This window comes from Oncorhynchus mykiss, chromosome 25 (assembly GCF_013265735.2).
Source record: "Oncorhynchus mykiss isolate Arlee chromosome 25, USDA_OmykA_1.1, whole genome shotgun sequence".
NCBI classification, from domain to species: Eukaryota; Metazoa; Chordata; class Actinopteri; order Salmoniformes; family Salmonidae; genus Oncorhynchus; species Oncorhynchus mykiss.
The window spans coordinates 27145948-27167315 of NC_048589.1; the positions used below are offsets into that span (position 1 = coordinate 27145948).

At 42.7% G+C, this 21368-nt stretch overlaps 1 protein-coding gene across 3 annotated transcripts in view; it reads right to left on the reverse strand.

The window, feature by feature from the left end:
- Positions 1 to 21086, reverse strand: part of LOC110505724 (sodium/potassium/calcium exchanger 4) — a 48921-nt gene extending 27835 nt beyond the window's left edge. For 2 of the 3 annotated variants that reach the window (XR_005039563.1, XM_021585123.2), the window contains exons 1-2: positions 20172 to 21086; positions 16789 to 16902 (exon numbers count right to left, since the gene is read on the reverse strand). Coding sequence is in view for 2 of the 3 variants with exons in the window: in XM_021585123.2 (XP_021440798.2) it covers positions 16789 to 16902; positions 20172 to 20334 (277 nt within the window). In the remaining variant the exon portion in view is untranslated. The remainder of the gene's footprint in view (positions 1 to 16788; positions 16903 to 20171) is intronic. The other variant, XM_021585124.2, reaches the window with a different exon arrangement.
- Between the last annotated feature and the right edge of the window lie 282 nt (positions 21087 to 21368).

Sequence of the window (21368 nt, forward strand, 5' to 3'; positions counted from 1 at the left end):
AAAAAATACAGTTTTATATCTTTATGTTTGAAGCCTGAAATGTGGCAAAAGGTCGCAAAGTTCAAGGGGGCCGAATACTTTCGCAAGGCACTGTATGTCACTCCCTTTGGTTCCTTCTCCAGGTGTCATTGTTTCTGTTTCTTGTTTTGTTCGTTATTCGTGGTTCTTGTTTTGTTCATTTGTTTATTCAATTATGCACTCCCTGAACTTGCTTCCCGACTCCCAGTGGACACACTACAGTGTCTAACAGCGCCTCACAATCATCACACTGCTATCATCCTCGTTTACCACTTCACCAAATATTCCCCTAACATACATTTTCTGGTCCTCCCTTTTCTTTATTTTCAAATTCCCATTTCGCAGCTTTTCTATTATTGAATTAAACTCTGACATGGTCCTTTTTGCCTTTGTGGATCGACATGAACTTGTTCTGCCCATTCCAAAAAGCATTTGATGATTGACATGTAGGCTACTTGGCGTCAACTTAGTGTATGTTACAGTTAGGTCTTAAAGTTTAGGCTTTAAGATAGCCTAAAACAGGGGTTCCTAAACTTTTTCAGCCTGGAACCCCACCAAAAATCTGTTTTCTCCTGGGACCCAAGCTTAGGAAAATATGCAACTATACATACATTCCAGTACATTTCATTGCCCTTATGCCTAAAACAAATGCAATATAGACAGCAACAAATAGCAATCAAATGAAAAATCCATATAAATATCTATTCATGTTTGTTTTCCCCCATTAAAAACACTCTTACAGTTGAAGTCGGGAGTTTACATAAACTTAGGTTGGAGTCATTAAAACTCATTCTTCAACCACTCCACAAATTTCTTGTTAACAAACTATAGTTTTGGCAAGTCGGTTAGGACATCTACATTGTGCATGACAAGAGTAATTTTTCCAACAATTGTTTACAGACAGATTATTTCACTTATAATTCACTGTATCACAATTCCAGTGGGTCAGAAGTTTACATACACTAAGTTGACGTTGCCTTTAAACAGCTTGGAAAATTCCAGAAAATTATAAAATGGCTTTAGAAGCTTCTGATAGGCTAATTGACATCATTGGATTTAATTGGAGGTGTACCTGTGGATGTATTTCAAGGCCTACCTTCAAACTCAGTGCCTCCTTGCTTGACATCATGGTAAAATCTAAAGAAATCAGCCAAGACCTCAGAAAAACAATTGTAGACCTCCACAAGTCTGGTTCATCCTTGGGAGCAATTTCCAAATGCCTGAAGGTACCACATTCATCTGTAAAGCAGTTCGACACATACAACAACACAGAGTTACACATGGAATAAACAAACATACAGTCAATAACACAATAGAAAAAATGTGTGTGCAAATGAGATAAGGGAGGTAAGGCAATAAATAGGCCATGGTGGCGAAGTAATTACAATATACCAATTAAAACACTGGAGCTGGAGACTAATATCTCCCTCACTAACTTTAAGCATCAGCTGTCAGAGCAGCTCACAGATCATTGCACCTGTACATAGCCCATCTGTAAATAGCCCATCTGTAAATAGCCCATCCAACTACCTCATCCCCATGTTTTTATTTTTTTGCTCCTTTGCACCCCAGTTTCTCTACTTGCACATTTATCTTCAACGCATCTATCACTCCAGTGTTTAATTGATAAATTGTAATTACTTCTCCACTACGGCCTTTTTATTGCCTTACCTCCCTAATCTTACCTCTTTGCACACACTGTATATAGATATTTTTCTATTGTGTTATTGACTGTATGTTTGTTTATTCCATGTGTAACTCTGTGTTGTTGTATGTATCGAACTGCTTTGCTTTATCTTGGCTAGGTTGCAGTTGTAAATGAGCTCTTGTTCTCAACTGGCCTACCTGGTTAAATAAAGGTGAAAAAAAATAAAAATAATAATGGGTCTTCCAAATGGACAATGACCACAAGCATACTTCCAAAGCTGTGGCAAAATGGCTTAAGGACAACAAAGTCAAGCTATTGGAGAGGCTATCACAACGCCCTGACCTCAACAACATTTGTGGACAGAACTGGAAAAAGTATGTGCGAGCAAGGAGGCCTACAAACCTGACTCAGTTACACCAGCCCTGTCAGGAGGGACACAATTCACCCAATTTATTGTGGGAAGCTTGTGGAAGGCTACCTGAAATGTTTGAACCAAGTTAAGCAATCAATTTAAAGGCAATGCTACCAAATACTAATTGAGTGTATGTAAACTTCTGACCCACTGGGAATGTGATGAATGAAATACAAGCTGAAATAAATCATTCTCTCTACTATTGTTCTAACATTTCACATTCTTAAAATAAAGTGGTGATCCTAACTGACCAAAAACAGCACATTTTTACTAGGATTAAATGTCAGAAATTGGGAAAAACTGAGTTTAAATGTATTTGGCTAAGGTGTATTTAAACTTCTGACTTCAACAGTACATATCTGTTTAGGTTGGAAGTGGTGCTGTTACACTGGAATAAACTGACATCACACAGACGTAGACCAGAAAACACACACACACACACAGTCCTAATGAGAGGTACAGTGGGGAGAACAAGTATTTGATACACTGCCGATTTTGCAGGTTTTCCTACTTACAAAGCATGTAGAGGTCTGTAATTTTTATCATAGGTACACTTAAACTGTGACAGACGGAATCTAAAACAAAAATCCAGAAAATCACATTGTATGATTTTTAAGTAATTTATTTGCATTTTATTGCATGACATAAGTATTTGATCACCTACCAACCAGTAAGAATTCCGGCTCTCACAGACCTGTTAGTTTTTCTTTAAGACGCCCTCCTGTTCTCCACTCATTACCTGTATTAACTGCACCTGTTTAAACTCGTTACCTGCATAAAAGACACCTGTCCACACACTCAATCAAACAGACTCCAACCTCTCCACAATGGCCAAGACCAGAGAGCTGTGTAAGGACATCAGGGATAAAATTGTAGACTTGCACAAGGCTGGGATGGGCTACAGGACAATTGGCAAGCAGCTTGGTGAGAAGGCAACAACTGTTGGCGCAATTATTAGAAAATGGAAGAAGTTCAAAATGACGGTCAATCACCCTCGGTATGGGGCTCCATGCAAGATCTCACCTTGTGGGGCATCAATGATCATGAGGAAGGTGAGGGATCAGCCCAGAACTACACTGCAGGACCTGGGCAATGACCTGAAGAGAGCTGGGACCACAGTCTCAAAGAAAACCATTAGTAACACACTACGCCGTCATGGATTAAAATCCTGCAGCGCACGCAAGGTCCCCCTGCTCAAGCCAGCGCATGTCCAGGCCCGTCTGAAGTTTGCCAATGACCATCTGGATGATCCAGAGGCGGAATGGGAGAAAGTCATGTGGTCTGGTGAGACAAAAATAGAGCTTTTTGGTCTAAACTCCACTCGCCGTGTTTGGAGGAAGAAGGAGGATGAGTACAACACCAAGAACACCATCCCAGCCATGAAGCATGGAGGTGGAAACATAATTTTTTGGGGATGCTTTTCTGCAAAGGGGACAGGATGACTGCACCGTATTGAGGGGAGGATTGATGAGGCCATGTATCGCGAGATCTTGGCCAACAACCTCCTTCCCTCAGTAAAAGCATTGAAGATGGGTCGTGGCTGGGTCTTCCAGCATGACAACGACCCGAAACACACAGCCAGGGCAACTAAGAAGTGGCTCCGTAAGAAGCGTCTCAAGGTCCTGGAGTGGCCTAGCCAGTCTCCAGACCTGAACCCAATAGAAAATCTTTGGAGGGAGCTGAAAGTCCGTATTGCCCAGCGACAGCCCCGAAACCTGAAGGATCTGGAGAAGGTCTGTATGGAGGAGTGGGCCAAAATCCCCGCTGCAGTGTGTGCAAACCTGGTCAAGAACTACAGGAAACGTATTATCTCTGTAATTGCAAACAAAGGTTTCTGTACCAAATATTAAGTTCTGCTTTTCTGATGTATCAAAAACTTATTTCATATCATAAAATGCAAATTAATTACTTAAAAATCATACAATGTGATTTTCATGGTTTTTGTTTTAAATTCCGTCTGTCACAGTTGAAGTGTACCTATGATAAAAAATTATAGACCTCTACATGCTTTGTAAGTAGGAAAACCTGCAAAATCGTCAGTGTATCAAATACTTGTTCTCCCCACTGTATGTGGATGGTTGAAGTTTTCAACAAGCATGTCTATTTGGGCTCCGTTTTTGACAGTGCAACACTGAGGTCATGCTCGGCCTTGAAACTGTTCTATACTTGTTTTTTAAGTATTTCAGAGTTGAGAACCCTGACTCGCATAGGTATGTGGTGCCAAACTGGATCAGAACATCTACTGCTTTTTCAGTCAGGGAGGAGACCACTTCCTGCTGTAGATGAGCAAGCCAGAACTATGTGAGTGTGTTTGCCTCAAACAGCATATTTCTTCAATCAGTTTATTCCAGTTAAGAATAAAAATGATTACATGTATTTTAACTGCAACAATTCCAACCTAGACTTTCTTTCAACAATCATTTCTACAGTAAGATGTACAGTAGGCCTGATCAGTTTTCATCTTCATCTTTACTGTTATTTGAGTTGCACTATCAGTAGCTAGCTTGCTTTGGCGAATGTTAGCTATTAGCTGTGTACAAGGCCAGGGGATTGTTCGAAAAATAAACTCACATCTACTACTATGATAGTTAGTACTCCCTTATTTCTGCTTATACCTTATTTCTGCTTTATACCTGGTATAAAATGACAACAAAGCCTTGCTAGCTGACTTGCTTTTCCACTGTCGAAGCACTGTTTCCTGACGCATTCTGCCTTGCTCTGAAAGAACTCCCTGGGTTTACCACCATGGTGTGGATGTTTGGTCAGGACGTGTCGTTTAATTCATTTGTTCGTTTTGAGAGACTCATTACTAAGTACTTCCCCGCACAAAACACATTGTGGGGGCACTGACAAGTCAGTGACATGACAGTGCATCATCTGCTGCTGAACGACAGCACACGACACAGCGCTGTCGTTCAGCAGCAGATGATGTGCTGTCTGTCACTGACTTGTCAGTGCCCCCACAATGTGTTTTGTGCGGGGAAGTGCTCAGTAACTCTACTCTGTCTGAACACTACAAACACAAAGAGCAGAAGAAAGAGAAGTGGGGTTTATGATTCCTCTTTGAGCTAAAGAGTGTCTCTGTGAAATAGCCATTACTAATGACAACCATATTTAGCTACTTACTTTCATTCTCAAGGCCAAGAAAAACAATTGTTAGGTATATCAAAGCCTGCTGAGATACACTACATTATGTTTATCATTGCCAAATATTAAACATTTTCTAAATATGACTCCTGATTTGTAATGATGGTTGAAATTCAAGTTGAAGGATAAAAGTGATGCTGGTGCTTTATTGAAAGGGATGATGCATTTTTAGCATTAAGAAGGCATGATAATTATATAATTGCTTTGATCTTTTTAATGGCATAGTAAATCAATAATGAAAATACACATCTAATTATCTCAGATGAGACTCATAATTAACTCAGTACATACATAATTGCTTGCTTTGTACCTGGGATATGGCTTTGCATCTTGCAGATACCAGCTGCAAGTCTACAGCTACTAATTGTAACGGTCGTCTGTTGAAGAAGGTGTGGACCAAAGGGCAGCGTGGTAAGTGTTCATTCCGTAACGATCGTCTGTTGAAGAAGGTGTGGACCAAAGGGCAGCGTGGTAAGTGTGCATTCTGTAACGGTCGTCTGTTGAAGAAGGTGTGGACCAAAGGGCAGCGTGGTAAGTGTTCATTCTGTAACGGTCGTCTGTTGAAGAAGGTGTGGACCAAAGGGCAGCGTGGTGAGTGTGCATTCTGTAACGATCATCTGTTGAAGAAGGTGTGGACCAAAGGGCAGCGTGGTATGTGTGCATTCTGTAACGATCATCTGTTGAAGAAGGTGTGGACCAAAGGGCAGCGTGGTATATGTGCATTCTGTAACGGTCATCTGTTGAAGAAGGTGTGGACCAAAGGGCAGCGTGGTATGTGTTCATTCTGTAACGGTCGTCTGTTGAAGAAGGTGAGGACCAAAGGGCAGCGTGGTAAGTGTTCATTCTGTAACGGTCGTCTGTTGAAGAAGGTGTGGACCAAAGGGCAGCGTGGTAAGTGTGCATTCTGTAACGGTCGTCTGTTGAAGGTGTGGACCAAAGGGCAGCGTGGTAAGTGTGCATTCTGTAACGGTCATCTGTTGAAGAAGGTGAGGACCAAAGGGCAGCGTGGTAAGTGTGCATTCTGTAACGATCGTCTGTTGAAGAAGGTGTGGACCAAAGGGCAGAGTGGTAAGTGTTCATTCTGTAACGGTCGTCTGTTGAAGGTGTGGACCAAAGGGCAGCGTGGTATGTGTGCATTCTGTAACGGTCATCTGTTGAAGAAGGTGTGGACCAAAGGGCAGCGTGGTAAGTGTTCATTCTGTAACGGTCATCTGTTGAAGAAGGTGTGGACCAAAGGGCAGCGTGGTAAGTGTGCATTCTGTATCGATCGTCTGTTGAAGAAGGTGTGGACCAAAGGGCAGAGTGGTAAGTGTTCATTCTGTAACGGTCATCTGTTGAAGAAGGTGAGGACCAAAGGGCAGCGTGGTAAGTGTGCATTCTGTAACGATCATCTGTTGAAGAAGGTGTGGACCAAAGGGCAGCGTGGTATGTGTGCATTCTGTAACGGTCGTCTGTTGAAGAAGGTGAGGACCAAAGGGCAGCGTGGTATGTGTGCATTCTGTAACGGTCATCTGTTGAAGAAGGTGTGGACCAAAGGGCAGAGTGGTAAGTGTTCATTCTGTAACGGTCGTCTGTTGAAGGTGTGGACCAAAGGGCAGCGTGGTAAGTGTGCATTCTGTATCGATCGTCTGTTGAAGAAGGTGTGGACCAAAGGGCAGAGTGGTAAGTGTTCATTCTGTAACGGTCATCTGTTGAAGAAGGTGAGGACCAAAGGGCAGCGTGGTAAGTGTGCATTCTGTATCGATCGTCTGTTGAAGAAGGTGTGGACCAAAGGGCAGAGTGGTAAGTGTTCATTCTGTAACGGTCGTCTGTTGAAGAAGGTGAGGACCAAAGGGCAGCGTGGTAAGTGTTCATTCTGTAACGGTTGTCTGTTGAAAAAGGTGAGGACCAAAGGGCAGCGTGGTAAGTGTTCATTCTTTTATTTCAACTGAACACTAAATAACAAAAATAACACAGAGAATGAATGAAAACCAAAACAGTCCTGTCAGGTGCAGAAACACAAAACAGAAAATAACTACCCACAAAAACCATGTGGGAAAAAGCTACCAAAGTATGGTTCCCAATCAGAGACAACGATAGACAGCTGTCCCTGATTGAGAACCATACCCGGCCAAAACAAAGGAATACAAAAACATAGAGAAAGGAACATAGAATTCCCACCCAAATCACACCCTGACCAAACCAAAATAGAGACATAAAAAGCTCTAAGGTCAGGGCATAACACTAATGTGGAGATACTGAACATTGCTGACCGTCTTAGAAGACTAGGACTTTGTTTGGATATCCACCCTCCTTTCATATTGTTCGTGTTTATTGAAAGGAAATGAAATGAAGGTGAGACAGATAGAGGGGGTATCTGGTGTAGAGTGGATTGGTGGGGCCGGGACAAATTGCAGGCATACAGCACATTTACAATTTTAAACAACAACCATGCAAAAGCTCCTTTCTGCCTTATGCTCCAGACAGACGACCTTTGCACAGTACAGCTGTGTACTTCTCAACACCACACCAGAAGTGATGTCAGAGTGATAATTAAGGATGGCACAATAATCGTATAATCATGTAACCGCCGATTATGGATGAAGACCGTCATTTATTTCATTTTCTGGTGTAACGGACAGTGGAAGACGGGACGGCAGGGCATTAGTATGATTGAGTCCGATTCCATGGTTACATGGACTCTTTACAAACGTGATTAAACTTTGTTGCTCCTTGCTGAAAGAAGCAAAGTATTTGGATGTATAGGCAACACCTCCTTCCTGCACCAGCAGCACATGTAGTCAGGAGTGGAGGAGAGGAGCACTGGTGAAAAAGTACCCAATTGTTAAACATGAGTGAAAGTAAAGATACCGTAATAGAAAATTACTCAAGTGAAAGTGAAAGTCACCCAGTAAAATACTACTTGAGTAAATGTCTAAAATAATTTGGTTTTAAATACACTTAAGTACCAAAAGTAAATGTAATTGCTAAAATAAACTTAAGTATCAAAAGTAAAATTATAAATAATTTCAAATTCCTTATTAAGCAAATCAAACAGCACCATTTGATTGTTTTATGTTTTTATTTAAGGCTAGCCAGGGGCCCACTCCAACACAGATCAGAGGCAGTAGGGATGACCTTTTTTTTAGATGTTTTTTTTAGGGGGTAGATCAGTTTTAATATTGCAGATAGATTGTAGCTTCCATCAATGTAATTGTCTGTATCATTTCCAATCCCCCATAAAAAAATGTTTAAATATATATACTGTCATTCAAAAGTTTGGGGTCACTTAGAAATGTCCTTGTTTTTTAAAGAAAAGCACATTTTCCTTCCATTAAAATAACAACAAATTGATCAGAAGTACAGTGTAGACATTGTTAATGTTGTAAATGACTATTGTACCTGGAAATGGATGGTTTTTAATGGAATATCTACATACTGTAGGCATACAGAGGCCCATTATCAGCAACCATCACTCCTGTGTTCCAATGGAACGCTGTGTTAGCTAATCCAAGTTTATAATTTTAAAAGGCTAATTGATCATTAGAAAACCCTTTTGCAATTATGTTAGCTAAGCTGAAAACTGCTGTTCTGATTAAAGAAGCAATAAAACTGGCCTCCTTTAGACTAGTCTCAACTAAAACTGTATCTGGAGCATCAGCATTTATGAGTTTGATTACAGGCTCAAAATGCCCATAAACAAAGTACTTTCTTCTGAAACTCGTCAGTCTATTCTTGTTCTGAGAAATGAAGGCTATTCCATGTGAGAAATTGCCAAGGAACTGAAGATCTCGAACAACGCTGTGTGCTACTCCCTTCACAGAACGGCACAAACATGCTATAACCAGAATAGAAAGAGGAGTGAGAGGCCCCGGTACACAACTGAGCAAGAGGACATGTACATTAGAGTGTCTAGTTAAAGAAACAGACTCCTCACAAGTTCTCAACTGGCAGCTTCATTAAATAGTACCCGCAAAACACCAGTCTTAACATCAACAGTGAAGTGGCGACTCCAGGATGCTGGCCTTCTAAGCAGAGTTGGAAAAAAAAGCCATTATCAGACTGGCCAATAAAAATAAAAGATTCAGATTGGAAAAAGAACGCAGACACTGGACAGAGGAACTTTGCCTAGAAGACCAGCATCCCGGCGGGTACTGCGGGTACTATTTAATGTAGCTGTCAGTTGAGAACCCATTGGGTTCTTGGTCAGCTCCCTGACCAAGGCCCTTCTCCCCCGATTGCTCAGTTTGGCCGGGCGGCCAGCTCTAGGAAGAGTCTTGGTGGTTCCAAACTTCTTCCATCAAAATTCAATCTAGAATTGGCTTCCTATTTCGCAATAAAGCATAGTTCACTCATGCTGCCTAACATACCCTCGTAAAACTGACCATCCTATCGATCCTCGACTTCGGCGATGTCATTTACAAAATAGCCTCCAACACTCTACTCAACAAATTGGATGCAGTCTATCACAGTGCCATCCGTTTTGTCACCAAAGCCCCATATACTACCCACCACTGCGACCTGTATGCTCTTGTTGGCTGGCCCTCGCTTCCTACTCGTCGCCAAACCCACTGGCTCCAGGTCATCTACAAGTCTCTGCTAGGTAAAGCCCTGCCTTATCTCAGCTCACTGGTCACCATAGCAGCACCCACCCATAGCACGCGCTCAGCAGATATATCTCACTGGTCACCCCCAAAGCCAATTCTTCCTTTGGCCACCTCTCCTTCCAGTTCTCTGCTGTCAATGACTGGAACGAACTGCAAATATCTCTGAAGCTGGAGATTCTTACCTCCCTCACTAGCTTTAAGCACCAGCTGTCAGAGCAGCTCACAGATCACTGCACATGTACATAGCTCATCTGTAAATAGCCCATCCAATCTACCTCATAATGTATTTTTTTATCTTGCTCCTTTGCACCCCAGTATCTCTACTTGCACATTCATCTTCTGCACACCCTAGCATTCCAGTGTTTAATTGCTATATTGTAATTAATCTGCCACCATGGGCTAAATTTTTGCTTTAGCTCTCTTATCCTACCTCATTTGCACATGCTGTTTATAGATTGTTCTACTGTATTATTGATTGTATGTTTGTTTATTCCATGTGTATCTCTGTGATGTTGTATATGTCGAACTGCTTTGCTTTATCTTGGCCAGGTCGCAGTTCCAAATGAGAACTTGATCTCAACTAGCCTACCTGGTTAAATAAAGGTGAAATTTAAAAAAATGTCAAAAAAGAATGATGGAGGGCACTGTGTTCTTGGGGACCTTCAATGCTGCAGAAATGTTTTTGGTACACTTCCCCAGATCTGTGCCTTGACACAAACCTGTCTCGGAGCTCTATGGACAATTCCTTCTACCTCATTACTTTCTTTTTGCTCTGACATGCACTGTCAACTGTGGGAACTTATAAGACAGGTGGGAGCAGGTTTTGTATCATCATTTACATCGTAAAATTATAAGTTTTTAATCTGCCGTCGTTTTGCATATCAGTTCATAACCATGTGCCATGGAATCGGCACATCGAAAATCTCTTTGCAACTATTTTGCAATCTATATGGTACAGCTGCCATTTCTTGGGTCCTTAAATTAAACTGATATACTTTTTATTTATCACAATTTTCTTTAACCAATTTTGGTCTTTAATGCAGGGCCGACAGACAAGTTCCTTAACTCCTCCCCCTTCCTCTTGCCTCCTCCATTTTTGCGGTAATGCTGCAATTAGTTGGTTGTAATTTTGGGTGGAGCAGACATTTCCATATATTTTTGTTAGCTGCATGTGTGACATAACTCCACCAGTCATATTTATGATATAATTTATAAAGATGATATATATATATATATATATATATATATATATATATATATATATACACACTGTATATATATACAGCTACTGTATATATGTGATGCTTCCGCTCATCCTTCTTGCTGTAGCAAGGGAATGCTTTGATGTTGATTTGACATGAGGACAATTAATGTTTAGCAGTTCCCTCAAGATTAAAACTGCACATTATGACCACTTAGATATGGTAATTAAGTATTTTCTAAGTCTCAGAGTGGCATTTGTATTACAAGAATAAAATACATGGTTTAACATCAAACAGGCAAAGTGTCAATACAGTGATGATGAGATGGGGATGGCAGCCATTTTATTGGCTCTTAACCAACTGTGCTATTTTGTTTGTTTTTCACATTGTTTAACTTATTTTGTACATAATGTTTAGTCCCAGGGTCCTTAGCTTATTGATGAGCTTTGAGGGCGCTATGGTGTTGAACGCTGCGCTGTCGTCAATGAACAGAATTCTCACATAGGTGTTCCTTTTGTCCAGTTGTGAAAGGGCAGTGTAGAGTGGAATAGAAATTGAGTCATCTGTTGATCTGTTGGGGCGGTATGTAAACTGGATTGGGTATAGTGTATCTGGGATGATGGTGTTGATGTGAGCTATGACCAGCCTTTCAAAGCATTTCATGGCTACAGATGTGAGTGTTACGGGGCATAGTCAGTTAGGCAGGTTACCTTAGTGTTCTTGGGCACAAGGACTATGGTGGTCTGCTTGAAACATGTAGGTATTACAGACTGGTTCAGGGAGAGGTTGAAAATGTCAGTGACAATACTTGCCAGTTGGTTAGTGCATGCTCTGAGTACTCACATCGGATACAGATAGCGAGATCACACAGTCGTCCAGAACAGCTGGTGCTCTCATGCATGGTTCAATTAAAATCACCGGCCACTAGAAGCGTCGCCTCTGGATGTGCATTTTCTTGCTTTCTTATGGCCTGGTACAGCTCGTTGAGTGTGGTCCGACGGCCAGCATCGATTTGTGGTAGTAAATAGACAGCTATGAAAAATATAGCTGAAAACTTGGTAAATAGTACCTCGAGACTTCCTTAATATTAGAGATTGCGCACCAGCTGTTGTTAACAAAGAGACACACACCTCCCTCCTTCACCTTACCCGAAGTTGCCATTCGGTCGTGACGATGCATAGAAAAAACATCTATTAAATCAAATCAAATAAAGTTTATTTGTCACGTCCGCCAAATACAACAGTGAAATGCTTACTTACAGGCTCTAACCAATAGTGCAAAAAAAGGTGTTAGGTGAACAATAGGTAAGTAAAGAAATAAAACAACAGTAAAAAGATAGGCAAATACAGTAGCGAGGCTATAAAAGTAGCGAGGCTACATACAGACACCGGATAGTCAGGCTGATTTTGGTAGTATGTACATGTAGATATGGTGAAAGTGACTGTCGAAATATGATGAACAGAGAGTAGCAGTAGCGTAAAAGAGGGGGTGGCGGGACACAATGCAGATAGCCCGGTTAGCCAATGTGCGGGAGCACTGGTTGGTCGGCCCAATTGAGGTAGTATGTACATGAATGTATAGTTAAAGTGACTATGCATATATGATAAACAGAGAGTAGCAGCAGCGTAAAAAGCGGGTTTGGGGGGTGTTGGGGGGGCACACAATGCAAATAGTCTGGGCAGCCATTTGATTACCTGTTCAGGAGTCTTATGGCTTGGGGGTAAAAAGTGTTGAGAAGCCTTTTTGTCCTAGACTTGGCACTCAGGTACCGTTTGCCATGCGGTAGTAGAGAGAACAGTCTATAACTGGGGTGTCTGGGGTTTTTGATAATTTTTAGGGCCTTACTCTGACCGCCTGGTGTAGAGGTCCTGGATGGCAGGCAGCTTAGCCCCAGTGATGTACTGGGCCGTACGCACTACCCTCTGTAGTGCCTTGCGGTCAGAGGCCGAGCAATTGCCGTACCAGGCACTGATGCAACCAGGATGCTCTCGATGTTGCAGCTGTAGAACCTTTTGAGGATCTCAGGACCCATGCCAAATCTTTTTAGTTTCCTGAGTGGGAATAGGCTTTGTCGTGCCCTCTTCACGACTGTTTTGGTGTGTTTGGACCATTCTAGTTTGTTGTTAATGTGGACCCCGAGGAACTTGAAGCTCTCAACCTGCTCCAGATGTAGAGTATATTATCCATGTCCTTGTTCATACTCCCAAGAAACATAGGATATTACAGTTCTTCAGGTGCCCTTGATGGGATAGTCTGGAACGCGCTCGTACACTTTGTTCTCTAGTGATTGTATGTTCGCCAACAGAACGAAGGATGTCTCGTCTCATCAGGGATGTGCAAATCTTGCGCTGTCTCTTTCTCTTCGAGTTCCGGGGATTAGGGCCTGTTCCGGAATGAGCTGTATATACACAGCTGTTCTGATGTCCAATGTTCTGAGGTCCAGAAGCTGTTTTTGGTCATAGGAAATGATGGCGGAAATATTATGTACAAATAAAGTTTTGATTAGTGTAAAAAAAAACACACAAAATTGCAGAATTGGTCAGGAGCTCGTAAGATGGTAGCTATGCACTGCAGCGCCAACCTACTGTTTTGGCCCTCTCTCTCCCTCTCCATTTCCCTCTCTTTCACTTTACCACACCAGCTGTCTCAACCTCTGAATTCTCAGTTATGAATTCTCAGTTATGATTTCCTCCTGAGGTTCTGACCTGTTGCACCCTCTACAACCACTGTGGTTATTATTTGACCCTGCTGGTCATCTATGAATGTTTGAACATCTTTCAGAACTATCTGGCCTTAATGGCCATGTACTCTTATAATCTCCACCAGGCACAGCCAGAAGAGGACTGGCCACCCCGAAGAGCCTGGTTCCTCTCTAGGTTTTTTCCTAGGTTCCTGCCTTTCTAGAGAGTTTTCCCTAGCCACCGTGCTTCTACATCTGCATTGCTTGCGCTTTGGGGTTTTAGGCTGGGTTTCTGTGTAAGCACTTTGTGACATCTGCTGATGTAAAACAAGCTTTATAAATACATTTGATTGATTAATTAATTGATTGCAGTATAAGGCCTTCTGAATGCCTGCTTCACGGACTGAACTCGCCACATGTGTTTTACTCTATTCTGAATCATAAAATATTTCCAGTTAGTTAATTCAGCACTCAGAGGTTAGGTGCTGTGCCTTGATGTTTGTAATTCATCTACTATACCACCAGAAATGTGCCCAGCTGTTCAAAACACAAAGGATGGCAATGTGTATGTCAACACAGGCTAGGCAGTGTGAACAGATGTGAGCAGCTAAACTACAACTTGCTTTTTTGTTAATGATGACTGCATGTTATCCCATTTGAATAACATCAGTCTTTCAAATTAACAGAGTAATAACATGTCTGTGTCGTCAGTGGTTTTCTAAAGTTTGTGTTTGTCCCTGCTTTTTTCTGATGTGTGAGTAGCAGTCAGTCAAAGTCAGTCAGTCTATACTGTACAGCTCACTGCTGTGTTGTGGTCTAAAAATAGCACAATCTTCTATTATTAGACAGCACATCCAAGGTCCTGTCAGGAAGGAGACCATCAGCACATCAATGGTCCTGTCAGGAAGGAGACTATCAGCACATCAATGGTCCTTTCAGGAAGGGGACTATCAGCACATCCAAGGTCCTGTCAGGAAGGAGACCATCAGCACATCAATGGTCCTGTCAGGAAGGAGACTATCAGCACATCAATGGTCCTGTCAGGAAGGAGACCATCAGCACATCAATGGTCCTGTCAGGAAGGAGACTATCAGCACATCAATGGTCCTTTCAGGAAGGGGACTATCAGCACATCCAAGGTCCTGTCAGGAAGGAGACCATCAGCACATCAATGGTCCTGTCAGGAAAGAGACCATCAGCACATCAATGGTCCTGTCAGGAAGGAGACCATCAGCACATCAATGGTCCTGTCAGGAAGGATACCATCAGCACATCAATGGTCCTGTCAGGAAGGAGACTATCAGCACATCAATGGTCCTGTCAGGAAGGAGACTATCAGCACATCAATGGTCCTGTCAGGAAGGAGACTATCAGCACATCAATTGTCCTGTCAGGAAGGGGACTACGACACATCAATGGACCTGTCAGGAAGGAGACTATCAGCACATCCAAGGTCCTGTCAGGAAGGAGACCATCAGCACATCCAAGGTCCTGTCAGGAAGGGGACTATCAGCACATCAATGGTCCTGTCAGGAAGGAGACTATCAGCACATCAATTGGTCCTGTCAGGAAGGAGACTATCAGCACAGCAATGATCCTGTCAGCAGCATGCTTCTGAAGCTAAGCAGGGTTGGTCCTGGTCAGTCCCTGGATGGGAGACAAGATGCTGCTGGAAGTGGTGTTGGAGGGCCAGTACGAGGCACTCTGTCCTCTGGTCTAAAATAATATCCCAATGCCAAAGGGCAGTAATTAGGGACATTGCCCTGTGTAGGGTGCCGTCTTTCGGATGGGACGTTACACGGGTGTCCTGACTCTCGGAGGTCATTAAAGATCCCATAGCACTTATCGTAAGAGTAGGAGTGTTAACCCCGGTGTCCTGGCTAAATTCCCAATCTGACCCTCAAACCATCATGGTCACCTAATAATCCCCAGTTTACAATTGGCTCATTCATCCCCCTCCTCTCCTCTGTAACTATTCCCCAGGTCGTTGCGGCAAATGAGGATGTGTTCTCAGTCAACTTACCTGGTAAAATAACGGATAAATAAAAATAAATAAATAAAGGAAGGGGACTATCAGCACATCAATGGTCCTGTCAGGAAAGGAACTATCAGCACTGTTGCGTGCTGTTCTGACGCAGAAGGTTGTGTATATTATTATAGCATCAATATGAACACATAAGTGCATCAAAAATGAGCCAATGATAAATCAATATACCCTCAGAAAAAGATCAAATTGAGACCAGCTCCAAAAGGGGAAGGTGAACACACAGCAATGAAAAGCTTTATTTAAAATGTCAGGATACCACCGTCTTTTCTGCCATGACATTATCATTTGTTACGTTCAGAATTTTGAAATGATTATGTGAGGAACAGAACATCATGGTTTTGGGTTTGCATGCTGAACTGGAACAGTAATTGAGCTTGCTTTCTGTCAGGCTTCAGTCCTCTGCTCTTGCTCTCTCTCTCTCTCTCTCTCTCTCTCTCTCTCTCTCTCTCTCTCTCTCTCTCTCTCTCTCCTTATCACCTACATAATGAAGATTTACAGCTCTGTCCTGTGCCTCCAACAATAACTCATCTCATTTGTCATTCAGTTGGACGCCGCACCCACCCACCTGGACACCCAGGTTGCCCACATTTGCAAATCTCATCTGCACCACAACCACAGTAGTAAAAACTGTGGCTCTTCTGACGAACAATAGACTAACTAGAGAGCTAGTGGTGGTAGATTTAGTGAAACATCTAAGGCAACCAATATTTTCCCATCTCACTCCATCTGTTCTTTTTCTAACTGACTCAGAGTATGTGTAGGCTGTAGGAAACATGAGGGCTGTGCCATTGTATAACACTCTCTGAAGAGCTTTCCTATGAAGTCCTCCCTACCTGCAGTAGCTGGCTCGTTGTTCAGATGTAGGGTACAGTGCAGTACCTAGCTCTGTGCAGGTATACGATACACAACATGGCTCCAGACAAAATTAGGGTTCATTACCACACTGCCTTGTTCAGTGCAGGTTTAGAGACATTTTCTGGCTAACTGCAGGTTTAGGGTATAGGGTTAGGGTAATGGTAGGGGTAGAGGGTTAGGGAACACTACCTACCTGGCTCAGTGCAATTCTTATCCAGTGTGTTATTGTCCCCGTCCAAGGCCATCAGCCTGCGTCCCAGACGGTCAGATGTGTCAGCCAGCCCCTGCTCCAGGACCAGACCATGTCCTACAACAGGAAAGAGACAGGTATTGAACCACTCCCCACTTGGAGAATCCCTGGAAATAAATCTAGGAAGGTCTAACCAGGAAGTCAGAAGCTTAAAATGTAGTTATGACTAACCAATACTATAAGGATGGCAGTCTATAATACTTATTGAGCTCTGTGTTGTGCTTTATCAAACGTATAAACATATAAATCACCTGATGCCACTGTGTGACTGAATATAATGGGACTCATTTGTATGTAAAACAACACGCCTGCTTACAACGGACAAGACAGTGCTATTTCCAGCTCTAACAGTGGCTTGTCTGTGGTGATGTATCTTCCATCCTCTTATGCATGATATCATTTGTTATAATCCCTTAAGCTCCTTGTTATTCTGGGGCGGCAGGTAGCCTAGTGGTTAGAGGTTTAGGCCAGTAACCGAAAGGTTGCTTGATCGAATCCCTGAGCTGACAAGGTACAAATCTGTTGTTCTGCCCCTGAACAAGGCAGTTAACCCACTGTTCCCTGGTAGGCTGTCAGTGTAAAAAAAAAAAATTGTTCTTAACTGACTTGCCTAGTAAAATACATTCTAATACAATTAGTGAACTCTCTCTGTGACAGATTTTATCCAAACAGTTGATGTTCAAATCAGGGGTTGGAACAGTTTCAGGGGGAAAAAACTAAATCCGGAAAATAACTTAATAACTAAAGTTATTTGAGGAAGGGAAACAAAACCGGAAACAAATGTGATCTCTGGTGTCCCTGAAAATAACCGTTATTTTCTCATCTTGGGAACCGGTTAATAATGTAATTTACTGTTCCAAAATTGTTCCTAATGTCTTGTATATAATTATGTAAAACAGTGAAGTTATGATGCTAGTAACAGCCTAAACACATTCCAATTCACGTCAACCCATGATGCTCAGTGCTTCAAGCACTTATCTGTCCATCAAACATGTAAACAACTAGTTAACCCATTCCATAGCGCTGCTCTATGCAAGCAAATTGGTGGATTTAGATTTGATCAGGATCCCCATTAGCCAACACCAATGGTAACAGCTAGTCTTCCTGGGGTCCGACACATAACGAAAAAGACATTAAAGACAAAAATGTACATACTCATTTGAGTAAATTCATGAGCTAAATTTAAAAACAATGGTGATTTTAGGCTGTAAAAAAATCTATGAAAAGGAGCAATATGAACCGCTACTTTTTGTGGGTTTGAACCGGTTCAGAACTTTATTGTGCTGGTCAGAGCACTGGAACGGAACCAAACAAGTATGGGTTCTGCTCGGAATGGAACGATTGGAAAATCATTTCGGTTCCAACACCTGGTTCAACTCGATAGCGCCCTATTATGTTCAAACAGGGACATACAACTACAGAGACATCTTTTATGGCACAATATAAAAATGGGTCTTATGATGCAGCGAGCCCTAATGCAAGTGTAAAGTGAAATGGTAAGTAGGAAAGAATTTACACACCAGCCCTGTGACTTAGTGTGTGTGTGTGTGTGTGTGTGTGTGTGTGTGTGTGTGTGTGTGTGTGTGTGTGTGTGTGTGTGTGTGTGTGTGTGTGTGTGTGTGTGTGTGTGGAGAAAGTTACAGAAATTAACATATTTTAGGAGTCAGGAATCTGATGGATGTGTTGTTCATTAAATCTCCACATACCAGTTGTGAACTAATCTGGCATCGATAAGTGAGGGGTAATTCATTTCAAAGGCAAGACAGCATCAAACATGGACACATTCACAAATTCTTGCCTCCGGAATGATTGTGCATTCTGGAGTACTTAACTAAATGTTGACAGTTTATAAGTGATTCTTCCATATTGGCGATAGAACATTTAATACCATAATACCATAATACTATTTCCATGGCTTGTCCTGTAATAAATTGCTGATTCAAAGCCAAGTCTTGACTGTTCCACTATCCCTATCTTTCTATTGTTTACGTCATTTTGTGATTTATGTAACAATTTATTCAGTGATCAAGAACAACAGATTAACACTGACAATTGAGTGACCTCTCCTGAAATAATAATTCAAGGACTTGTCACAGTTCATATAGAATATTTTATGTCCTTGTAAATCATTTTGTAAACGTAGGTAATAGTTATTATTTTTCAGCTCTCACACATAATGTATGGCACCAAAAGGGCTAAGTGCATACAGGTAAATGTGTGTTGAATCATGTTCTATACAAACAAATGTACAGGTTTTATGATCTGACCTGATACTGACAATAGATACTGTTGTCCTGTCTCTTTTCAGTTTTTTCCCAGAATGATGTAGTACAGTTAAATACAGAGAAGACATATTGTAGCTGAAGTAAGACTGGTTGAACCCGACATTGTCTCCACAAACCCACCCAGCAGGCGAGGGACCCACCCCCCCCCGCCCCCCAAACCGACATGGTCTCCACAAACCCACCCAGCAGGTGAGGGACCCACCCCCCCCCCCCGCCCCCCAAACCGACATGGTCTCCACAAACCCACCCAGCGGGCGAGGGACCCACCCCCGCACCCCCCAAACCGACATGGTCTCCACAAACCCACCCAGCAGGCGAGGGACCCACCCCCCCGCCCCCAAACCGACATGGTCTCCACAAACCCACCCAGCAGGCGAGGGACCCACCCCCGCGCTCCCCAAGGCGACAGAGACAGCACATGTCAAACCAAATGAATAGGAGACAAAAACAAACATGTCTATGACTGTCTTGAAGAAGGGAATACAGTATTTGGTGTAAATCAAAACTGACTGAGAATGACCTGCCACTCACATTATATTATAGAACCTGCACACACACACTGCGATTACCTCTCCACGCGAGTCAGTCAGGGCCATAAACTATACTTTTATGAGTGTCCCAGATGCAGTGGGAATAAACACAATCTACAAACAGAACAATCAGGTGTGCTGCCTGCCTGCCTAGTTTAAATGATGAGCAGCCTACATGTCATTTTTGTTGAAAATGCAAGAATCTCCCAAAATGGGACATGACGCGCATGCCACAAAAAAACACAAATCTCCATCCCGAACCATGATTATTATTATAGCGTCCCGCTATGCCGATTCTAGCGGATTTATATTCTGAAGCAGGCAAGCAGAAGGACCTTTTGAGACATAATGTCATAGATTTATGATATATTAATTTGGCACCAATGCAGTGCGTGCCAATTTGCGCAATCACATCATGAAATTCATTTTTTTCCCCCACACAGTCCGGTGATTATATACGCGTTCCCCCCGGGCCAACCCTGGGACCCCTTTCCCCTCGTATTCTTCTCACCTGTTTTTGTGAGCAGGGCGGACATGCACCATGCCAAACATAGAATACTGCAGATAAAACAGACTTGAACGAAAAGCATCTGTCTCCTCTTGCGAACTTTGAAGATTGTAGCTATAGCTCTCTTTTTTGACATGGTGCAGTTCTGCTCCGGTAGAGGCTCCATGTCTGTACCGTACGCGGGGACCAGGCTGGGGTATAGCGGACAGCAGGCTCGTCCTCCTCCCTATCACTGCTGATAGCGTCCCACTCAGCGCCGTGCCACAGATGGTTCGGACCGCAGAAATCACCCGAGTAGGCCTATAGTTTCAAACAGCAAAGGGTCGGGTTGCCGTCCTCATTTCAAATTGCCGAGGCGCGGATCTCTGACGGAGGCAGCGGAGCGAACAGCTCGCATGTGTGAATGTGTGAGCTCAGTCCCCGCTCCCTGGGAGCCGCAGGGAAAACACTACTCAGATGTTGGATTATGAAAACCGCACGTGGGAATTGTGTCCTGTGGCGAGAGAATGCTGCTATAGTGTAATCAAATTAAATTACACAATCTTCCCATTATTATATAGGCAGGCAAGTGAGACTACTGCCTAGGCTATACGTTTATTCTAAATATACCACTATTTCTCAAGCCGATGCCAGTTGGCATCTTCAAAATCCGCCGACAGCCCTTTTATAGGTCCCCATGTGCACCAGTCAGTCGGTCCACCGTGGATTCTTGACAACAAGGTTGATTTATTGGCCGTTGAAAATAGGTCATTCTCCATCCGCTTGGTATTGTCTCCTTCTCCCCAAAATGCTCAGGGGCTAAAACATTATCAGCAAAAAATATTAGCTCGTCCCACACTTTCGTTCCACGACAGCGCGCGCTCCCCCACATGCAGCGCCAACTTCTACATGTGAGTGGAATGTACACGTGACGCTGCTCCTCCATGGTGGTAGCCTACAACTATGCCTGTATCTACCAGCCTACTCTATCCAACCATCCTTGGTGGAAAAAAATTGCCAGCTGCCGGTATCTACCGGCCTACTCTGTCCATCCTACCTTCCTGGCCTAAATTGGTCATCTTACTGATGCAGGACAGAATTGCAGAAGTGGTAAAAGTAATATCGACTGTAAATTATAGTAATAGTTAAAGCTGAAGTATTTAAGTTTTTGGATAGCAGCCACATTCACGTAGAAATGTTATTTCTAGATCTGTCATTCTT